Source organism: Ovis aries, chromosome 20 (genome assembly GCF_016772045.2).
Source record: "Ovis aries strain OAR_USU_Benz2616 breed Rambouillet chromosome 20, ARS-UI_Ramb_v3.0, whole genome shotgun sequence".
Classification (NCBI taxonomy): Eukaryota; Metazoa; Chordata; class Mammalia; order Artiodactyla; family Bovidae; genus Ovis; species Ovis aries.
In genome coordinates this window covers 19,730,454-19,748,385 of record NC_056073.1, presented here as the reverse complement: position 1 = coordinate 19,748,385, position 17,932 = coordinate 19,730,454, and the positions used below count along the sequence as shown (strand labels likewise).

The following is a 17,932-nucleotide window of genomic DNA, read 5'->3' as shown; positions in this document are numbered from 1 at the left end:
ACCAGCTCCCCCAAAGGAATTTTCTTGCCACGGTACCCCAAATCAAATGCTACCATCTCCAATTTTACTTTTGTAAGAGTTTTATTTTACCTCAGTCTAAAGAAAATAATTTAATCTTAATTCTCTCCCAGTAAGAACCAAACCATAAGGAAACTGCAGAGCTTTCCAGGATCTGTGATTGGTCAGTTGCGTCCAAACACTGGCAATGGGAACTATTTCATTTTAAGCACTCGCAAGAAGACCCACTTCGGTTCTTTCCCAAAAGCAAGCACATTTTTTGCTAACGCATGAGGTTTTTATTTGGCTGCCTGGTTTTCTTCTGCTGTGTTTTTGGGAGTAGGGGAATGGATTCTTAGAAAATCTCACAAGATCTATGGATCCCCCCACTAGAAAAGTACACACTTCTTCATACACACAAAATGATGGACAGATGCAACTGCAGAGAGTCCGTGCGAGTTCTGCAACTCAGTCTATCAACTGACCTAAGAATCCGCTTTTGCTGAGAAACTGCCCCATTGCTTTCAGACTCATGACAAAAAAAATCATCATCTAAGGTGGATCACCCTCCTCCTTCCTCGCCCCTCCTCTTCCTCCAACACTTGAAGTTGACAGAACAGGTTGGTTGTCTCATCCAAGCTCCTAAGCTTCAGCAATCTCTTTGCTTCATTTGCAATGAACTGACCTCCCATCACCCCCACATCTATTCACCCCTTGTTCATAACGAAGATGTAACAGAACCTATGAGAACATTTGGTACCCACAGAATATCCTTTTGGACAGTTTTGATCTTAGGTTCACTATGATAGTGGTTTGCACCATTAACACCATGTTGTCTTAAGAACATCAGTAATATGTGTCATAGAAGTCTCACTCAGCAATTTTAAATGAGGTGTCAGATATTGGGGGCCAGAAATGCATTGAAAGAGCTTTATTTGTGGTATCCTCTTCACCCAGCTAAAGTGAAGGGTGAGTCCTAGGCTCATAGCCTTGGGATATGTGAAGCTGTGAAGAAGCTGCTATTAGAATAAGGGATTGGTACTGATGAACCTATTTGCAGGGCAGCAAAGGAGATGCAGACATAGAGATCAGACTTGTGGACACAGCGGGGGAAAAGAGAGAGTGGGACAAATTGAGAGAGTAGCATGGAAACATGTACATTACCATATGTAAAATAGACAGCCAATGGAAATTTGCTGTATGACCCAGGGAGCTCAGACTGGTGCCCTGTGACAGCCTAGAGGGGAGGGATGGGGTTGGAGGTGTGAAAGAAGCTCAAGAGGGAGGGGACATATGTATACCTCTGGCCAATTCATGTTGATGTATGGCAGAAACCAACACGATATGGCAAGGCAATTATCCTCCAATTAAAAATAAATAAATTTCTAAAAAAGAGTAAGGGATTACCTCCTTTTCTGTCCCTGAATAGTAGTGTTAATCGCTCAGTTGTGCCCAGCTCTTTGCGACCCCATGGACTGTGGCCTGCCAGGCTCCTCTGTCCATGGGATTCTCCAGGTAAGAATACTGGTGTGGATTTCCATCCCCACTCTAGAGGATCTTCCCAACCCAGGGATCGAACCTGGGTCTCCCGCATTGCAGGAAGATTCTTTACTGTCTGAGCTACAGGGAAGATCCATCCCTTGAATAGAAGACTAAAATTGATGCTCCCCTTGGAGAACTCATCAAGTAAAACCATCCAGCCTTCCAAACCTAAACTCTGCCTTTCGGGAACAATCACACTGACTAAACCTTAGGTCCACACTGGTGGCTTACGTCCCTTAACTTCTATCCTCTTTCTGCATTTCTGCTTTTAGAGTTGTCTCCACTTGGTGGGTGTCCAGCAGCCGGAAGGACGATGCCGGATTCAGTTTAAACAAAGAAAATGATGTCTGCTGGAGGGCCAGGGCCATCTGGAGGAATGACTGCCCCCCCATCCAGTAGCCTGGTGGCACCTAGACCTGAATTTGACAAGAACACGTCACTTAATTTTATTTTAGGATTTAGTTCAAGACAATGTCCGGGTGGCATGTGTATTTGGTATTTTAAGTGTAGACGAAGAATCAGACATCACTCTCACTGATATCGAGGCCCAAATACAGGGTAAAATGTTTCAGTGATCCAAAAAGAGGTATTCTTCAGAAGTTGGCATTGGTTTCATACATTACTGCAGCAGTCCCCAACCTCTTTCGCACCAGACACCTGTTTCATGGAAGACAATTTTTCCACGGATCAGTGGGGGAGGCGGAGTTTTCAGTTTCTCCCACCACTCACCTCCTGCTGTGTGGACTGGTTCCTAACAGGCCAGGGCCCAATACTGATTCATGATTGGGGAACCCTGCATTATTATATCAAAACTTTAAATAGAAATAATGTCATTTGAATGAAATTTTTCATACATTAAATTCACTGTGAAGACAACATACTTTAACTTCTATTTTGAAAAAGGCTAATAGTCTTAGACTTGAAAGAGTATTAAATAATGATTTCTGGAAAGTTGCTATTTTTCTTAATATGATTCTTAACTAGCAATTGGAATTCTTTAACCACTATTAATTTAATTATTTATGAAACATGCCTAATGCTAAATATATGAAGAAAATGATCACTTTCTAAGACCTGTGAAGTCAGGGATCATGTCTGACGCTCATTTCTATCCTCCACTCTGCCTAGGACAGCACTTCTCTATAGGGTATATTCAATACATGTATGTTAACTGATTTATTCACTTATATTTTAATTAAGATGAAAGCACCCTTTTGATTCAAGGTGTTTATAATTGTAGTTGAAGAGATAATATTTTTCCTAATTTATAGAAGCTCTAAGTGACGTGTCAAGTCAAATAACATTTCAATCCACTACTTAAGACTTTTGCCTGAAATATTTACTATGAAACCCAAAAAAGAAATCCTATCCTGTTCAGGGGAAATATATGACCCCAATCACAGTGTGATTTATCCTCTAAGAGTCAATAAAATGCCATCTGCCTCCTTGGTTTCACAATAAATAAGCTTTGCAATGCATGTGGCCTCTGGATTACTTGCTCCCCTGTGCTAGAATTATCCCGTGAGGTTGAAAATGATTGCTTACTCATCTGTCTCCCACCAATGGGCAGATGACTCGCTAGGAGAAAATTAAGTACTTTGGAATGCATTAACTCTTCAGGACTAATACAGTGATTTTGAAGCTTAGCTAGCAGCTTGCTGCTTAGCTTAGCAGGCTGGGGGTCTGAGGACTGAAGCGAATGAAGAAGGCAGTTGAAAATCCACAGGAGAGCTGAGAACTGCGGACCACTACCTGGCAGTTCTAAATATGGCAGGTGTGCTTCCAGGGAAGGCATGTCCTCTTCTAGACAGCTGAGGCCCACAGCCAAACATGGTATTTGCAAATAATAGACACTTGAGCTAAATCTGCAGACATTTGGGGCTAGTGTTTATCTCCTTATTATTGCTTGGTAAGGTTGAAGTTAGCTGGCAAGTTTATGCACTTAAAAAAAAAAACTGTACAGATGTGGGAGATCTATAACCTTTGAAATCAAGAACAGTAAGAGGAATATACCAGTAAGAGGTCCCTATTTCTTTTCTTTTTTTTGTAAATTATTTTAATTGGAGGCTAATTAATTTACAGTATTGTAGTGGCTTTTGCCATACATTGACATGAGTCAGCCATGGGTATACATGTGTTCCATCCTGAACCCCACTCCCACCTCCCTCCTCATCCCATCCCTCAGGGTCATCCCAGTGCACCAGCCCTGAGCACCCAGTCTCATGCATCGAACCTGGACTGGCAATCTGTTTCACATATGGTAATATACATGTTTCAATGCTATTCTCTCAAATCATCCCACCCTTGCCTTCTCCCACAGAGTCCAAAAGTCTGTTCTTTTTCTCTGTGTCTCTTTTGCTGTCTCGCATATAGGTTCATCGTTACCATCTTTCTAAATTCCATATATATGCATTGTTATACTGTATTGGTGTTTTTCTTTCTGACTTACTTCACTCTGTATATTAGGCTGCAGTTTCATCCACCTCATTAGAACTGATTCAAATGCATTCTTTTTAATAGCTGAGTAATATTCCATTGTGTATATGTACCACAGCTTTCTTATCTATTCACCTGCCGATGGACATACAGGTTGCTTCCATGTCCAAGCTATTGTAAACAGTGCTATGATGAACACTGGGGTACACGTGTCTCTAATTCTGATTTCCTTGGTGTATATGCCCAGCAGTGGGATTGCTGGATCAATTCTATCAATTCTATTCTATGGCCATTCTATTTCCAGTTTTTTAAGGAATGTCCACACTGTTCTCCATAGTGGCTGTACTAGTTTGCATTCCTACCAACAGTGTAAGAAAGAAGGTTCCCTTTTCTCCCCACCCTCTCCAGCATTTATTTTTTGTAGACTTTTTGATATTAGCCATTCTGACTGGCATGAGATGGTACCTCATTGTGGTTTTGATTTGCATTTCTCTGATAATGAGTGATGTTGAGCATCATTTCATGTGTTTGTTAGCCATCTGTATGTCTTCTTTCGAGAAATGTCTGTTTAGTTCCTTGGTCCATTTTTTGATTGGGTCGTTTATTTTTCTGCATGAGCTGCTTGTATATTTTTGAGATTAATTCTTTGTCATTTGCTTTGTTTGCTATTGTTTTCTCCCATCCTGAGGACTGTCTTTTCACCTTGCTTATAGTTTCCTTCGTCGTGCAAAAGCTTTTAAGTTTAATTAGGTCCCATTTGTTTGTTTTTGTTTTTGTTTCCATTACTCTGGGAGGTTTGTCATAGAGGATCCTATTTCTTTTCATTTCCCTAGCCTGAGATTTTATATAGGGTTTCCCACATGGCTCAATAGTAAAGAATCTGTCTGCCAATGCAGGAGATGCAGGAGACATGGGTTCGATACCTGGGTCGAGAAGATCCCCTGGAGGAGAAAATGGTAAGCTACTCCACTATTCTTGCCTGGAAAATTCCATGGACAGAGGAGCCTGGTGGGCTACAGACCAAGCGGTCACAAAGAGTCAGATGTGACTGAGCCCAGCACACACAACACATATTAATCGAAGGTATATTCATATATATATATACACATAAAGTGTATATTTATATGTGTTAACTTGAGTTTTCCACAAAGTGGAGCCTAAGACAGATTTGTATGCAGTGCAGAGAGTTCATTTGAGTCGTGTTCCCAGGCAGCAAAAATAAGGGATCAGAAAGAATATGCCACAATCGAGTTATGTTATTAAGGTAGGTGTCCCTGCCCCTATTTCAAAGGACAAGCCGTGAGAGATGAGGGGACCATGTTCAAGGGCATGTGAGGAGTGGCTGGAGCATGGTGGGGTGAGGAGCATGGGATTCTGAATGTAGTTTTGATCACGTTTTAATAGAAGTGTGAGATCATCTTTATGCAGAACATCCTTGTGGAGGTAGCCATTCAGGCTCATGTGATAATTAATATTAACCCTCCTTTTTCGTGTCCCTGCAAAGGGCTTATAACTTCGTTTTTACTTAGCAGCCTGAAACAGAAGAGTTCATGCATTTACTGACGGAATGGCAGAACTAAATGGTAGTGCCACTGGAAACTTGTAATTAAAGCAGGAAATGGGAAAGGAGGGGCCATTAAAACTGAAATTAGGAAGTCACCTGGTGAAACTTCAGTGTGACCCTTTAGATAGAGTATGTCCTCATGAAAAGGCATGTCTTTTCAAGATTTCAACGTGGACAAAAAAGGAAGGGTCTAAGTCTGTTCAGGCTAAATCACAGAATACCGTAGAATGGGTGGCTGATAAACCACAGAAACGTGTCGCTCACAGTTCTGAAGGTGGGTAAGTTCAAGATCAGGCTGCCAGCATGGTTGAGTTCTACTGAGACCCTCTTCCTGGTAAGGTCAATGATTTCTCAATGTCCTCACACAGTAGAAGGAGTAAGGGATCTCTTTGAGGTCTCTTGTAAGAATAGCCATTCCCTTCATGAGGGCCCCACCCTATTCTCATGACCTAATCAACCCCAAAAGGCCCCAGGTCCTAATATCATCAGCTTTGGGAGGATGGAAAGTGTGACCTTGGGGAAGGCACACATATTTAGACCATAGCAGGAAGTAATCCTCCATAGTTGCTCAACTTTCTAAGTAGAATCGAAAGTATTTTGTTCCAGTGGAAGACCCTGGACAGCATTTGGACATGCAGGTGATTCCTCCTCTTTGGGGCCCCAAATCTCTTAATAGAGCAGCCAGGAGCCTGGGATTGTCTCTGTGAGCATCCACATGGGAATAGACCATGATACTTGGCTTTCATCAGCATAGCATTTTTTTTTTAAGTTTTTAGAATAAATGTCTCCATACTTCTTCATTAATGTTGGGTTTGGGTAATTAAAATGAACTTATCAAAGTTTTATTGTTAGTTTTAAAATCTTATTTTTTGTTATTTTAATGAATGGCTATGGGTGGTTACCAACAAGGGTACAACCCATATTAAACTATTTTCTTGATGAACTGCCTATTATTACATTCTAGAAGCCAATTATATGAGCTTCTGTCACTTGAATAATTACTGTAAGGCACTTTGCTAAGCCCATTACACTCACCCACTTTTATTCTCACAATAATCCAATGTATCAGGTGGGTTTCTATGATTATCATCACTGCTTCACAAATAAGAGAAATAGAGTTTGGAGAGACTGAATGACATACTTGAGGTCACATATCAAGGAAGTGGCAGAGGCAGGATTTGAACCCAGGGAGTCTGGCTCCGGGGCACATCCTCTTAACACTAAATAGCGTGGCATCCTTCTCTCTCACTCTTTTGGAAAAAACATTTTAATCTCTTTTTTTGCCTCACAGTGAGGCATGTGGGTTCTTAGTTTCCCAACCAGGGATCAAACCCATGCCTCCTACATTGGAAGCTCAGGGTCTTAACCACTGGACCACCAGGGAGGCCCCACTGCATCCTTCCTAAAGAGAAAAGTGTTCCTCATGAGAGACAACACCATTAACCTTGTCACCGTAATCCACATTCTGGGTTCTCTAACTGGATAATTTGTCACATAGCCTGTTTTACAAATGGAAAAGGAAAAGAACTCCCGTTGCTTACCAGTGCCTTTCCTCGTCAGCTTCTGTCTCCAGGAGCCTCCAGGCACCACCCTTCCTTGTGAGTATTATACAGTGGACCAGCCTCAGATGAAGTGTAGCATCTAAGAGAGATGGCCATTCACTGTTTGAAGAAAAATATCTGATAAAAATGCATCTTTTTAGTGAGGTCATATAAATACAAATTTGGGGACAAATGTTATAAATTCTAATGATGTATTTTAGCAAGCACTGTCTATTAATAGCAATTGACTTTTTTTTTTTTAACAGTGTTCTACCTTGTTTCTTCACAAAAATCGCCCTGGTCATTAGAGCCCCACTAGGCTACAGGGTAAGGGAGATATATGGATTTTTCTCCTTCTGGCAGAGACAGCAACTAGATGAAATCTGAACAGTCTTAGTTTAAGCTTTGTCTTCAGGTGACTTAGAAATTGGGGAAGAGTTATTTTGAAAGCACTTAAAGGAAGGGAAGTGATGCTTACTTCACAAGGCCTATAAACTCTCGTTTGATTTGTATTGTTATTACTGGAAAGAAACATGTTAGAATCATAATACAGAAGTGGAGAGATCAGTCTAACATCCTGGCTTTGCTGCTTAAGAAGCTGAAATCCAAGCTGGAGAAATGTCATGTGCCCTTGTAGGATGTCCAGTGACTGGTGAAGACAACCGTCTGGGTGAGTGGGGGAGATGATTTAAATGAATGATTCTTTGAAGACCAAAAATAAAAAATCGAACAAATGAGTAAATATCTAACTTCTTTTGGCAGCAAAACTTTTCTTTCTAAAATACATTAGTTTCTAGATCTCCCAGGGAAAAAAAGCATAGAGATCCAACTCAACATTTAGCTGACTAATGCCTTGTTAGTCATGAGGGCACAAAGTTCCTATTCATTAACATATGAGACTAACCATAGCAGAAATAACTGTTAAACTAAGACATACTGTTTTCTTCTACTTTTAAAAGTAAAGAAAACAGCAATTAAAAACAGTGGAAAAATCCAGTTAATATCCTAACTGAAAGTTGTTCAGTGGTCATGGCCAACTCTTTTGGGGACCCCCATGGAGACTGTAGCCCACCTGGCTCCTCTGTCCATGGAATTCTCCAGGCAAGAATACTGGAGTGGGTAGCCATTCCCTTCTCCAGGGTATCTTCCTAATCCTGGGATCAAACCCGGGTCTCCTGCATTGCAGGCAGATTCTTTACCACCTGAGCCACCAGGGAAGCCCAAAGCTCCCTGAAATAGGAGATAGGAGGCAACTGTCATATAAAAGAAGAATAATGGTTGTACTGTGAGAAGATGCAAGTTCAAGTTCTAGCTTTGTCCTTCAGCTTCATATAATAATCAGCAAATCAGTTCAGACCTCTAAGCTTCAGTTTACTCACAAGTTAAAGGTACACTGCACACTTAATTCAGAAGACTATGTATGGGACAACTGGGTGTGTGTGCTTAGTCACTCAATCATGAACAACTCTTTGCGATCCCATGGGACAACCAGATATTCACATGCAAAAGAATAAAGTTGGAACCCTATCTCATACTATATAAAAGAATAAGCTCAAAATAAATCAAAGATATATGTAACAAGATAAACTGGACATCACCAAGATGAAAAACATCTTTGCTTCAAAGGAAGGGATTCAGAGTAGAATTAGGGATGGTGTCTGGTGCCTAGAAAAAGAGGCGAGTGCTGCTTCTCTCCAATGTTTCAAGCCTGCCCCAGGCATCATTGCTGTCCACAGAATTCCCATAGCCTTCGGTGGCTTCTGTGCCTTGCTCAGCATAGCTAGGGACTTTGCAATCTGTCTTCTCTTCTGCCTGGACTCCCTAGGTCTCAGATCTCCAGCAGACTCAGGTTGACCATCTCACCAGACTTCACCAAACTCCACCCCACTCCATCAGACTGGGATTGGCCATCTCACTCCTCGCCAGCCTAGTGGAAGCTCTTTCTATTTAGGAAGAACCTCTCTGCTCCCTGCTTCTCCAAGCCTCACTGTACTGTCTCCAAAACTCAGTTCTACTTGTTATTAAAGAGTTGGCCTTGATTGCTCATAAAACTCACAACTGAGCTAAAGTTTAAGGATAGAAATGGCTTAAATTTAAAAATTTTCCAGGAAGTGATGAAAAATAGTTATGTTCCATTATTCTGGTACAGCAAAGACAAGAACAAACAGAATAGTTATATTGCTATATTAGAGCATTCTAAAGGTTTATAAATATCTTGATGTAATGATACCATGAGTTGAAGATAATAGTGGTGAGTTAATGCTAATAATAATAAGCATACATTGATTGAATCCTTACTTTTGGTGTGGTTCAGGTACTTTTCCTCCCCTACCTTCTTTCAAGGAGAACAGTTAGGAACAACATCCAGTAAGGAAATATTGATTTTGGCCCTCAGTTCCAAGAAATGTGATAAACTAATTCATAAAATAAGCATCCCCAAATTGTTTACAATACTTTCTTGAGAATGTTGGCTAAGATGCCAGAGAGGCTTGTTTTATATTTGCTTACACTGGTGAAAATCAGCAAAAGCATTTTATTTTTCAAGTCACTTACCCAGCAAAAGAAATAGAGTATTTACTTAAGGAAAAGAGCTTTCAAGGCAATGTTTTTCTCTGCAGTACTTGACAGATTATCCACTCCCCCTTGGAGAGGGCCCAGGGTGAAGAAGAGAAGGCCTTCCTAGGCTGACCAGTGGGGCTTAGAAGAAAAAGCTCTAAGCTGAGTCCAAGCTGTACAGTCATAGCTTCTAAGTCCTTTGTTCTCCTCTGCAACATGAGAAGGCTGGCCTGGACTAGAGAAGCCACAAGACCCTCCACACTTTCAGATGCCTCACTTCCTCTGATTGCTATGCATACATGTTGTGCAGTGTATATATACAATGAACTATCACTCAGCCATAAAGAGGAAGGAAATTGGGTCATTTGTGAAGTCTTAGATGGGCTTAGAGTCCGTCATACAGAATAAAGGAAGTCAGAAAGAGAAAAACAAGTATCATATTAACACATATATATCAGTTCAGTTCAGTTCAATTGCTCAGTCATGTCCGACTCTTTGTGACCCCGTGGACTGCAGCACACCAGGCCTCCCTGTCCATCACCAACTCCCAGAGTTTACTCAAACTCATGTCCATTGAGTCAGTGATGCCATCCAACCATCTCATCCTCTGTCATCCCCTTCTCCTGCCTTCAATCTTTCCCAGCATCAGGGTCTTTTCCAATAAGTCAATTCTTCGCATCAAGTGGCCAAAGTATTGGAGTTTCAGCTTCAGCATCAGTCCTTCCAGTGAATATTCAGGACTGATTTCTTTAAGGATTGACTGGTTTGAACGAATATATATGGAATCTAGAAAAATGGTGCAGATAAATCTATTTGCAGGGCAAGAACAGAGATGCAGACGTAGGGAACAGACACGTGGCCATGGGTGGGGGATGGGATGAACTGGGAGGTTAGGATTAATGTGTGTGCACTGCCATGTATAAAAGAGACAGCAAGTGGGAACTTACTGCCTAGTGCAAGGAGCTCAGCTCAGCGCTCTGTGGTGACCTAGAGGAATGGGATGAGGAGAGGGTGGGAAGTCCAAGAGGGAGGGGATATTTGTTTACCTACAACTGATTCACTTCTTGGTAGAGCAGAAACTAACACAACATTGTAAAGCAAATCTACCCCAATAAAAAAAATAATAAATAAATATCGCATTCAGTTCAGTTCAGTTGCTCAGTCGTGTCCAACTCTTTGCGACCCCATGAATCGCAGCACGCCAGGCCTCCCTGTCCATCACCAACCCCCGGAGTTCACTCAGACTCACGCCCATCGAGTCAGTGATGCCATCCAGCCATCTCATCCTCTGTCGTCCCCTTCTCCTCCTGCCCCCAATCCCTCCCAGCATCAGAGTTTTTTCCAATGAGTCAACTCTTCGCATGAGGTGGCCAGAGTACTGGAGTTTCAGCTTCAGCATCATTCCTTCCAAAGAAATCCCAGGGCTGATCTCCTTCAGAATGGACTGGTTGGATCTCCTTGCAGTCCAAGGGACTCATTCAGAAAATGAAGATCATGGCATTTGGTCCCATCACTTTGTGGGAAATAGATGGGGAAACAGTGGAAACAGTGTCAGACTTTATTTTGGGGGGCTCCAAAATCACTGCAGATGGTGACTGCAGCCATGAAACTGAAATATGCTTACTCCTTGGAAGAAAAGTTGTGAGCAACCTAGATAGCATATTAAAAAGCAGAGACATTACTTTGCCGACTAAGGCCCATCTAGTGAAGGCTATGGTTTTTCCAGTAGTCATGTATGGATGTGAGAGTTGGACTATGAAGAAAGCTGAGTCCCGAAGAATTGATGCTTTTGAACTGTGGTGTTGAAGACTCTTGAGGGTCCCTTGGACTGCAAGGTGATCCAACCACTCCATTTTGAAGGATATCAGCCCATTAGTAGGTATCTATTAAAGGCAGAATTTGTGGGGTAAATAAGTCCCAGCCACAGGCCTTTCTGCATGAAGGAGATGAAGGGGATGAAGGGGTAGGCAGCTTAAAGCAGTGGAAAGAACACTGACTGTAAGCTCAGACATCTCCATCTCGGTTCTGGCTCCTGCGTTTACAAGCTCTCTTAGGACTTGACCTCTCTTGGCCACAGTTTCCCAGCCTATAAAACACGAAAATGATACTAGCTGCCTCATCCTGGTGTTAAGACAGATCACTTTGTGAACTCTGTTGTTTATCAAGTATCATTCAGTTTTGAAATACAGCCATGATAAAAGACAGGTCTGGGTCAACTTCCCCACCCCTAAGCTTCAATTTTCACTCTAACTCTCAGCACTGCTAGGCCTAGGACATGTCTAGCTGTCCTTTGGGGGAAACTCAATTATATTTTTCTCCAGTAGCTATAAGCACTGCCCTCTGCTTGTCATGTCACACAAGTCCTGACCCTTCCTTACATGTTTAGACAAACAAGGCTCACATGGAGCTCCACATACTTCATATTCTCCTCCACCAGCTTGCTGTGAACAGCTTCTGTTCTTTTCTAAATAAAATTTCAAGGTTTCTATCTCCCTGTTTTCTCTTGTAGAAGAGGCCACAGTGAACTCTGGAGCTGGTTTTTTCCAAGAAAATGCTCTTCATGAGGAGGAAAACATCCAAACCCAACATACAAGACAATAAAGCTTGTCTAGTGAAGCATTGATGCTTTTGAACTCTGGTGTTGGAGAAGACTCTTGAGAGTCCCTTGGACTGCAAGGAGATCCAACCAGTCCATCCTAAAAGAAATCAGTCCTGAATATTAATTGGAAGGACTGATGCTGAAGCTAAACTTCAATACTTTGGCCACCTGATGCGAAGAACCACCTCATTGGAAAAGACCCTGATGCTGGGAAAGATTGAAGGCAGGAGGAGAAGGGGACAGCAGAGGATGAGATGGTTGGATGGCATCACCAACTCAATGGATGTGAGTCTGAGTAAGCTCCAGGAGTTGGTGATGGACAGGGAAGCCTGGAGTGCTGCAGTCCATAGGGTCACAAAGAGTCAGACATGACGTATGACTGAACTGAACTGAGTGCCCAAGATGAATTTCCAATATTTTTTACCCATGTAGCATTAATTCATCCTCTGGTCAAAATGAAAAATAAGTCCAAAATAAAATAAAAACTAAGGCATTCTCCTCCATAGGTCAGGATCTGAAAAATAAATGGATGAAACTTGTAGAAACCACAATCCAGTTTGAAAGACTCTACATATTGAGATTTTTGCTGAACTTTTTCTATATCATAATACAGCACTCAAGGAAACAGCATCATGGAAAGCCAGAAAATATTTTTGAGGACATTCATTCATTCATCATCAAAAGTGAACAAAGAGTGCCAGGCACTGGGCAAAAAAATAAAAAAAAGAGAGAGAGAGAGAGAGAGAGAGGGAAAAATCACAGCCTGACCTCAAGAATGTCCTCATTAGAAGAGAAGTTAGAGCTTCTCCCTCCCAAAAGCTCATCTAAGATCATGCATCTATTACAACCCTGTGATAAATACTAACATTGTCTCCGTTTTTCAAAAAGCTTATTCATTTATTTTTGACTGTGTCGGGTCTTCCTTGCTGCCAGGGCTTTTCTCTGCTTGCACTGTATGTGTTTCTCATTGCAGTGGTTTCTCTTGTTGCAGACAACAGGCTCTAAAGCTTGGGCTCACTAGTTGCGGTACATGGGCTTAGTTGCCCCGCGGCATGTGGGATCTTCCCAGACCTGTGTCCCCACATTGGCAGTTGGATTATTATCCACTGAACCCCCAGAGAAGCCCTATCTTGATTTTTCAAAAAAGGAAACTGAGGCACAGAAGGGTTGAGTCATTTTCTAAGTCACACAGGGAGGAGGTGTGCAGCCAGGATTCAGCCCAGGCATTTTGGCTCCAAAATCTGTGCTATTGACTTCACCTTAGCTTCCTCTTCCCTAGTCACTGTGAATGCTTTCCCCCAAAGAAATGAGTCACACAGAGGTTTCAGATATTGTGTTGAAGGCTTTCAAATCCCCACACCTCTCTCTAAACACTAATTAGGCAATCGTCTCATGCAGTGCTTTATAAACCCAAACATATCTGAGATTTTTAGTCTCATGAAGCAGTGCTGTCTACCAGGAGGATGATGTAGTGCCTTTTTATTCTTACTGTAAAAATCTGTTTTCCCTAAATATTTTCACACTTCCTATCATTGCCATCGTTGGGAGGAATAGCATATAATCAGAGGAAGGAGACTTAAACAGTGATGAAAAGCATTCATGCTGTCTAGCTTGTTAGCCTTGTTATGAAATGCTTCAGTGATTTCATGCTGAAGACATCTACAGAACTCCATCCACATTCCGTGAACCCACAGGATCAATCTCCAGACCTCCCGTGTGGTAGGTGGCAAGTGCTATATATGCTGGAGAATCTGGATACATTTCCAACAAAACAGCCACCAGTTGGCAATGATTAGCATTTATAAGACTTGATAGTGTAGTTTGGGGGGCAGGAAGGGGAAGGTAAATTCAACCTTTTACATATTCTTCCAGGCAACTGGTTTCAATTAAATATTGCTCCTACCATTATATTTCAACTCACTGTTTCCCTTTCAACAGTAATCCTTTGCCATAATTGAGACAATTTCACCTAGGAAGAAAAGAATGGATTTAAATTAGGCAAATAGGAAATGAAACATCAGTTTGATATGAGGTCAAATATGAGGAAGAAATGAACCATCTCAATGGATATTGAAAAGTCACTCAATATAATTATTACCATTACTAATTTAAATAAATTATTTTACATTAAAAAAAGAACAAAATAGCTCATTGGTAATTTTTATACTGATTTCACATTGAAATATAGTGTTTTGGGTACACTGTGTTAAATAAAACATATTTTTAAAATTAAAAAGAAAAACAGCTATCCATTATACCACCAACACATGTGCACACACACACACACACACACACACATGCATACAGGCAGAACACATATTACTGGGACTTTCTGAATTATGGGCATCCATCCTTATCATGAGATTATATCGATAAATTGAAATTTAGAAAAAGATAGAAAATAATGGATCATCATTAACCTCAGTGAGTGCTGAAATAACTGTGGCTATCAAAATCTAAGAGAGGCCGAAGAATCATGTCACCTCTCAGTGGTGGGCACCAAATTCACATCTTCCTGAATCCAGAGAACCATCCTGTCATCTGAAGCTGTCCTTTGGTTCAGTTCAGTTGAGTTCAGTCTCTCAGTCATGTCCAACTCTTTGCGACCCCATGAATCCCAGCACACCAGGCCTCCCTGTCCATCACCAACTCCTGGAGTTCACCCAAACCCATGTCCATTGAGTCAGCGATGCCATCCAACCATCTCATCCTCTGTTGTCCCCTTCTCCTCGTGCCCTCAATCTTTCCCAGCATCAGGGTCTTTTCAAATGAGTCAGCTTTTTGCATCAGGTGGCCAAAGTATTGGAGTTTCAGCTTCAACATCAGTCCTTCCAATGAACACCTAGGATCTCCTTTAGGATGGACTGGTTGGATTTCCTTGCAATCCAACGGACTCTCCAGAGTCTTCTCCAACACCACAGTTCAAAAGCATCAATTCTTCGGTGCTCAGCTTTCTTTATAGTCCAACTCTCACATCCATACATGACCACAGGGAAAACCATAGCTTTGACTAGATGGACCTTTGTTGGCAAAGTAATGTCTCTGCTTTTTAATATGCTGTCTAGGTTGGTCATAACTTTCCTTCCAAGGAGTAAGTGTCTTAATTTCATGGCTGCAGTTGCCATCTGCAGTGATTTTGGAGCCCCCCAAAATAAAGTCTGACACTGTTTCCACTGTTTCCCCATCTATTTCCCATGAAGTGATGGGACCAGATGCCATGATCTTCGTTTTCTGAATGTTGAGCTTTAAGCCAACTTTTCCCCTTTCCTCTTTCACTTTCATCAAGGGGCTCTTTAGTTCTTTTTCACTTTCTGCCATAAGGGTGGTGTCATCTGCATATCTGAGGTTACTGATATTTCTCCTGGCAATCTTGATTCTAGCTTGTGCTTCCTCCAGCCCAGCGTTTCTCATGATGTACTCTGCATATAAGTTAAATAAGCAGGGTGACAATATACATCCTTGACGTACTCATTTTCCTATTTGGAACCAGTCTGTTGTTCCATGTCCAGTTCTAACTGTAGTTTCCTGACCTGCATAGAGGTTTCTCAAGAGGCAGGTCAGGTGGTCTGTATTCCCATCTCTTTCAGAATTTTCCACAGTTTATTGTGATCCACACAGTCAAAGGCTTTGGCATAGTCAGTAAAGCAGAAATAGAAGTTTTTCTGGAACTCTCTTGCTTTTTTGATGATCCAGTGGATGTTGGCAATTTGATCTCTGGTTCCTCTGCCTTTTCTAAAACCAGCTTGAACATCTGGAAGTTCACGGTTCACGTATTGCTGAAGCCTGGCTTGGAGAATTTTAAACATTACTTTACTAGCATGTGAGATAAGTGCAATTGTGCGGTAGTTTGAGCATTCTTTGGCATTGCCTTTCTTTGGGATTGGAATGACCTAAACCCTTTTTATTTTTTTAAGGTTCTTTTTTGATGTGGACCATTTTCAAAGTCTCTATGAAATTTGTTACAATATTATTTTTGTTTTATGTTTTGGTCACAAGGCATATGGGATCTTAGCTCCCCGACTAGGGATTGAACCCACAGCCGCACTCCCTGCATTGAAAAATGAAGTCTTAGACAGGGACCACCAGAAAAGCCCCCTTCACCCTTTTCAGTGCCTTGATTCACATCTTCCTGCATGCTGGATAAACAAAAGCAGAAACTACAGACTACTTGCTTTGTGTCTTTTCCCTTCAGACAAGCGTTTCTTTTTTTTTCCCCCCACCTCTGGTTTTACTTTGTTGAACCATTTCCAGTCTCCACAGAGATCTTCAGAAACATTCCCCCAAACTGCGTCCATTTTCCTCTGCGAAACACGGCCACATTGCATTTCCCAGCCTTCCTTGCTGTTGGGTGTGGCCATGTGACTGAAGTCCTGGCCAATGGAAGGCAGACAAAACTGATACATCACTTCTAGGCCTGTCAAAAGCCATCTGCACACAGCTCTGTTCTCATCCTCAATCAGGGTTTCAGTGAACGGTTTGAGGCCCTTGGAGATGGACAGATGTCTAGGTCCTTGAAAGACGGTGTGGAGAAGCATGAGCCCCTCTCAGCTCAATGCACACTGAAATGTAGACAGTACCTAACAAGTATTCACAGTGTTAAACCACTAAACTTTGGGGATTGTTAGTTCTGCCAAATAACCAAATGTTATATGTTTACCTAAGAATCAAATAATTTAAATGCTGTGAGTCCTTTGGATCAGATTTAAATACACTTTAACATCACTTGAAAATTATTTCTGTTACCATGCCATGAAGAAAACTAAATTAAGTTTCTTAGTTTGGAGTGCAAGTACCATAAAATGAAATTAAACAAAGTTAATTTAAACCAGATTAAAATACACTTGATTTTCTCTATTTTGTCTGTCATAAATGAGATGTGGCAAAATATTTCTCTATACTTTTCAGATTTTTATGTTCTTTTTAAATTTTTATTTATTTTGTTTTTAATTAATTTATTTATTTTAATTGGAGGCTAATTACTTTACAATATTGTAGTGGTTTTTGCCATACATTGATATGAATCAGCCATGGGTGTACACGTGTCCCACATCCTGAAGCCCCCTCCTGAAGCCCCCTCCCACCTCCCTCCCCATTCCATCCCTCAGAGTTGGCCCAGTGCACCAGCCCTGAGCACCCTGTCTCATGCATCAAGCCTGGACTGGCGATCTGTTTCACATATGTTTTTTTATGTGTCTTCAAGAGCTTGTTTATATGGGCCCAATGAACTTGTTTTTGTAATTCTGAACTCCTACTTCCAAAACTAATCTTATATTTAATTCAGCATTGTTGCTAAGCATCCACTTGGTCCAAATTAGTAATAACATAAGCACTTGCTTCTAAAGCTGAAAACAGGATGGGGTTGCAGCAGGGGCACTGGAATTACTTCTCTCTGAATTGGAAAAAACAGAATTTTTGCCTATGAACCCCCAGAACACTTTTTTTCTTTTTTCCTTCCTTACCAGAATATTCTGGTCTAGTAAAGAAGAGAGTACAAGCACAAAGTTGTGACTGTTAAGTGCTCAGAGGTTCATTAACTCTTCTCTAATTCTTATGCTTAAAAAATACTGAACCAAAAAACCCTCATCTGCAGAAGGGAAATGCCTGGCAGTGAAGAAGGATGACAGTCAGGATTAGGCTGAGTGCAGGGATGGAAGGTAAAGAAATGACTCCATGTAGTCATTCCAGGTGAAAACTAAC

At 41.4% G+C, this 17,932-nt stretch overlaps 1 protein-coding gene across 5 annotated transcripts in view; it reads left to right on the top strand.

Annotated features, from left to right (window-relative positions):
* LOC101120701 (24-hydroxycholesterol 7-alpha-hydroxylase) overlaps window positions 1-17,060 on the top strand; it is a 99,445-nt gene extending 82,385 nt beyond the window's left edge. For 3 of the 5 annotated variants that reach the window (XM_042237365.2, XM_004018866.6, XM_042237366.2), the window contains one exon: window positions 1,812-3,017. In XM_042237365.2, the coding sequence (XP_042093299.1) occupies window positions 1,812-1,883 (72 nt within the window). In that variant the 3' untranslated portion in view covers window positions 1,884-3,017. Of the gene's footprint in view, window positions 1-1,811; window positions 3,018-12,145 lie in introns of those variants that run through there. The other 2 variants (XM_060403217.1, XM_027958406.3) reach the window with 1 other exon arrangement.
* Window positions 17,061-17,932: the final 872 nt, after the last annotated feature.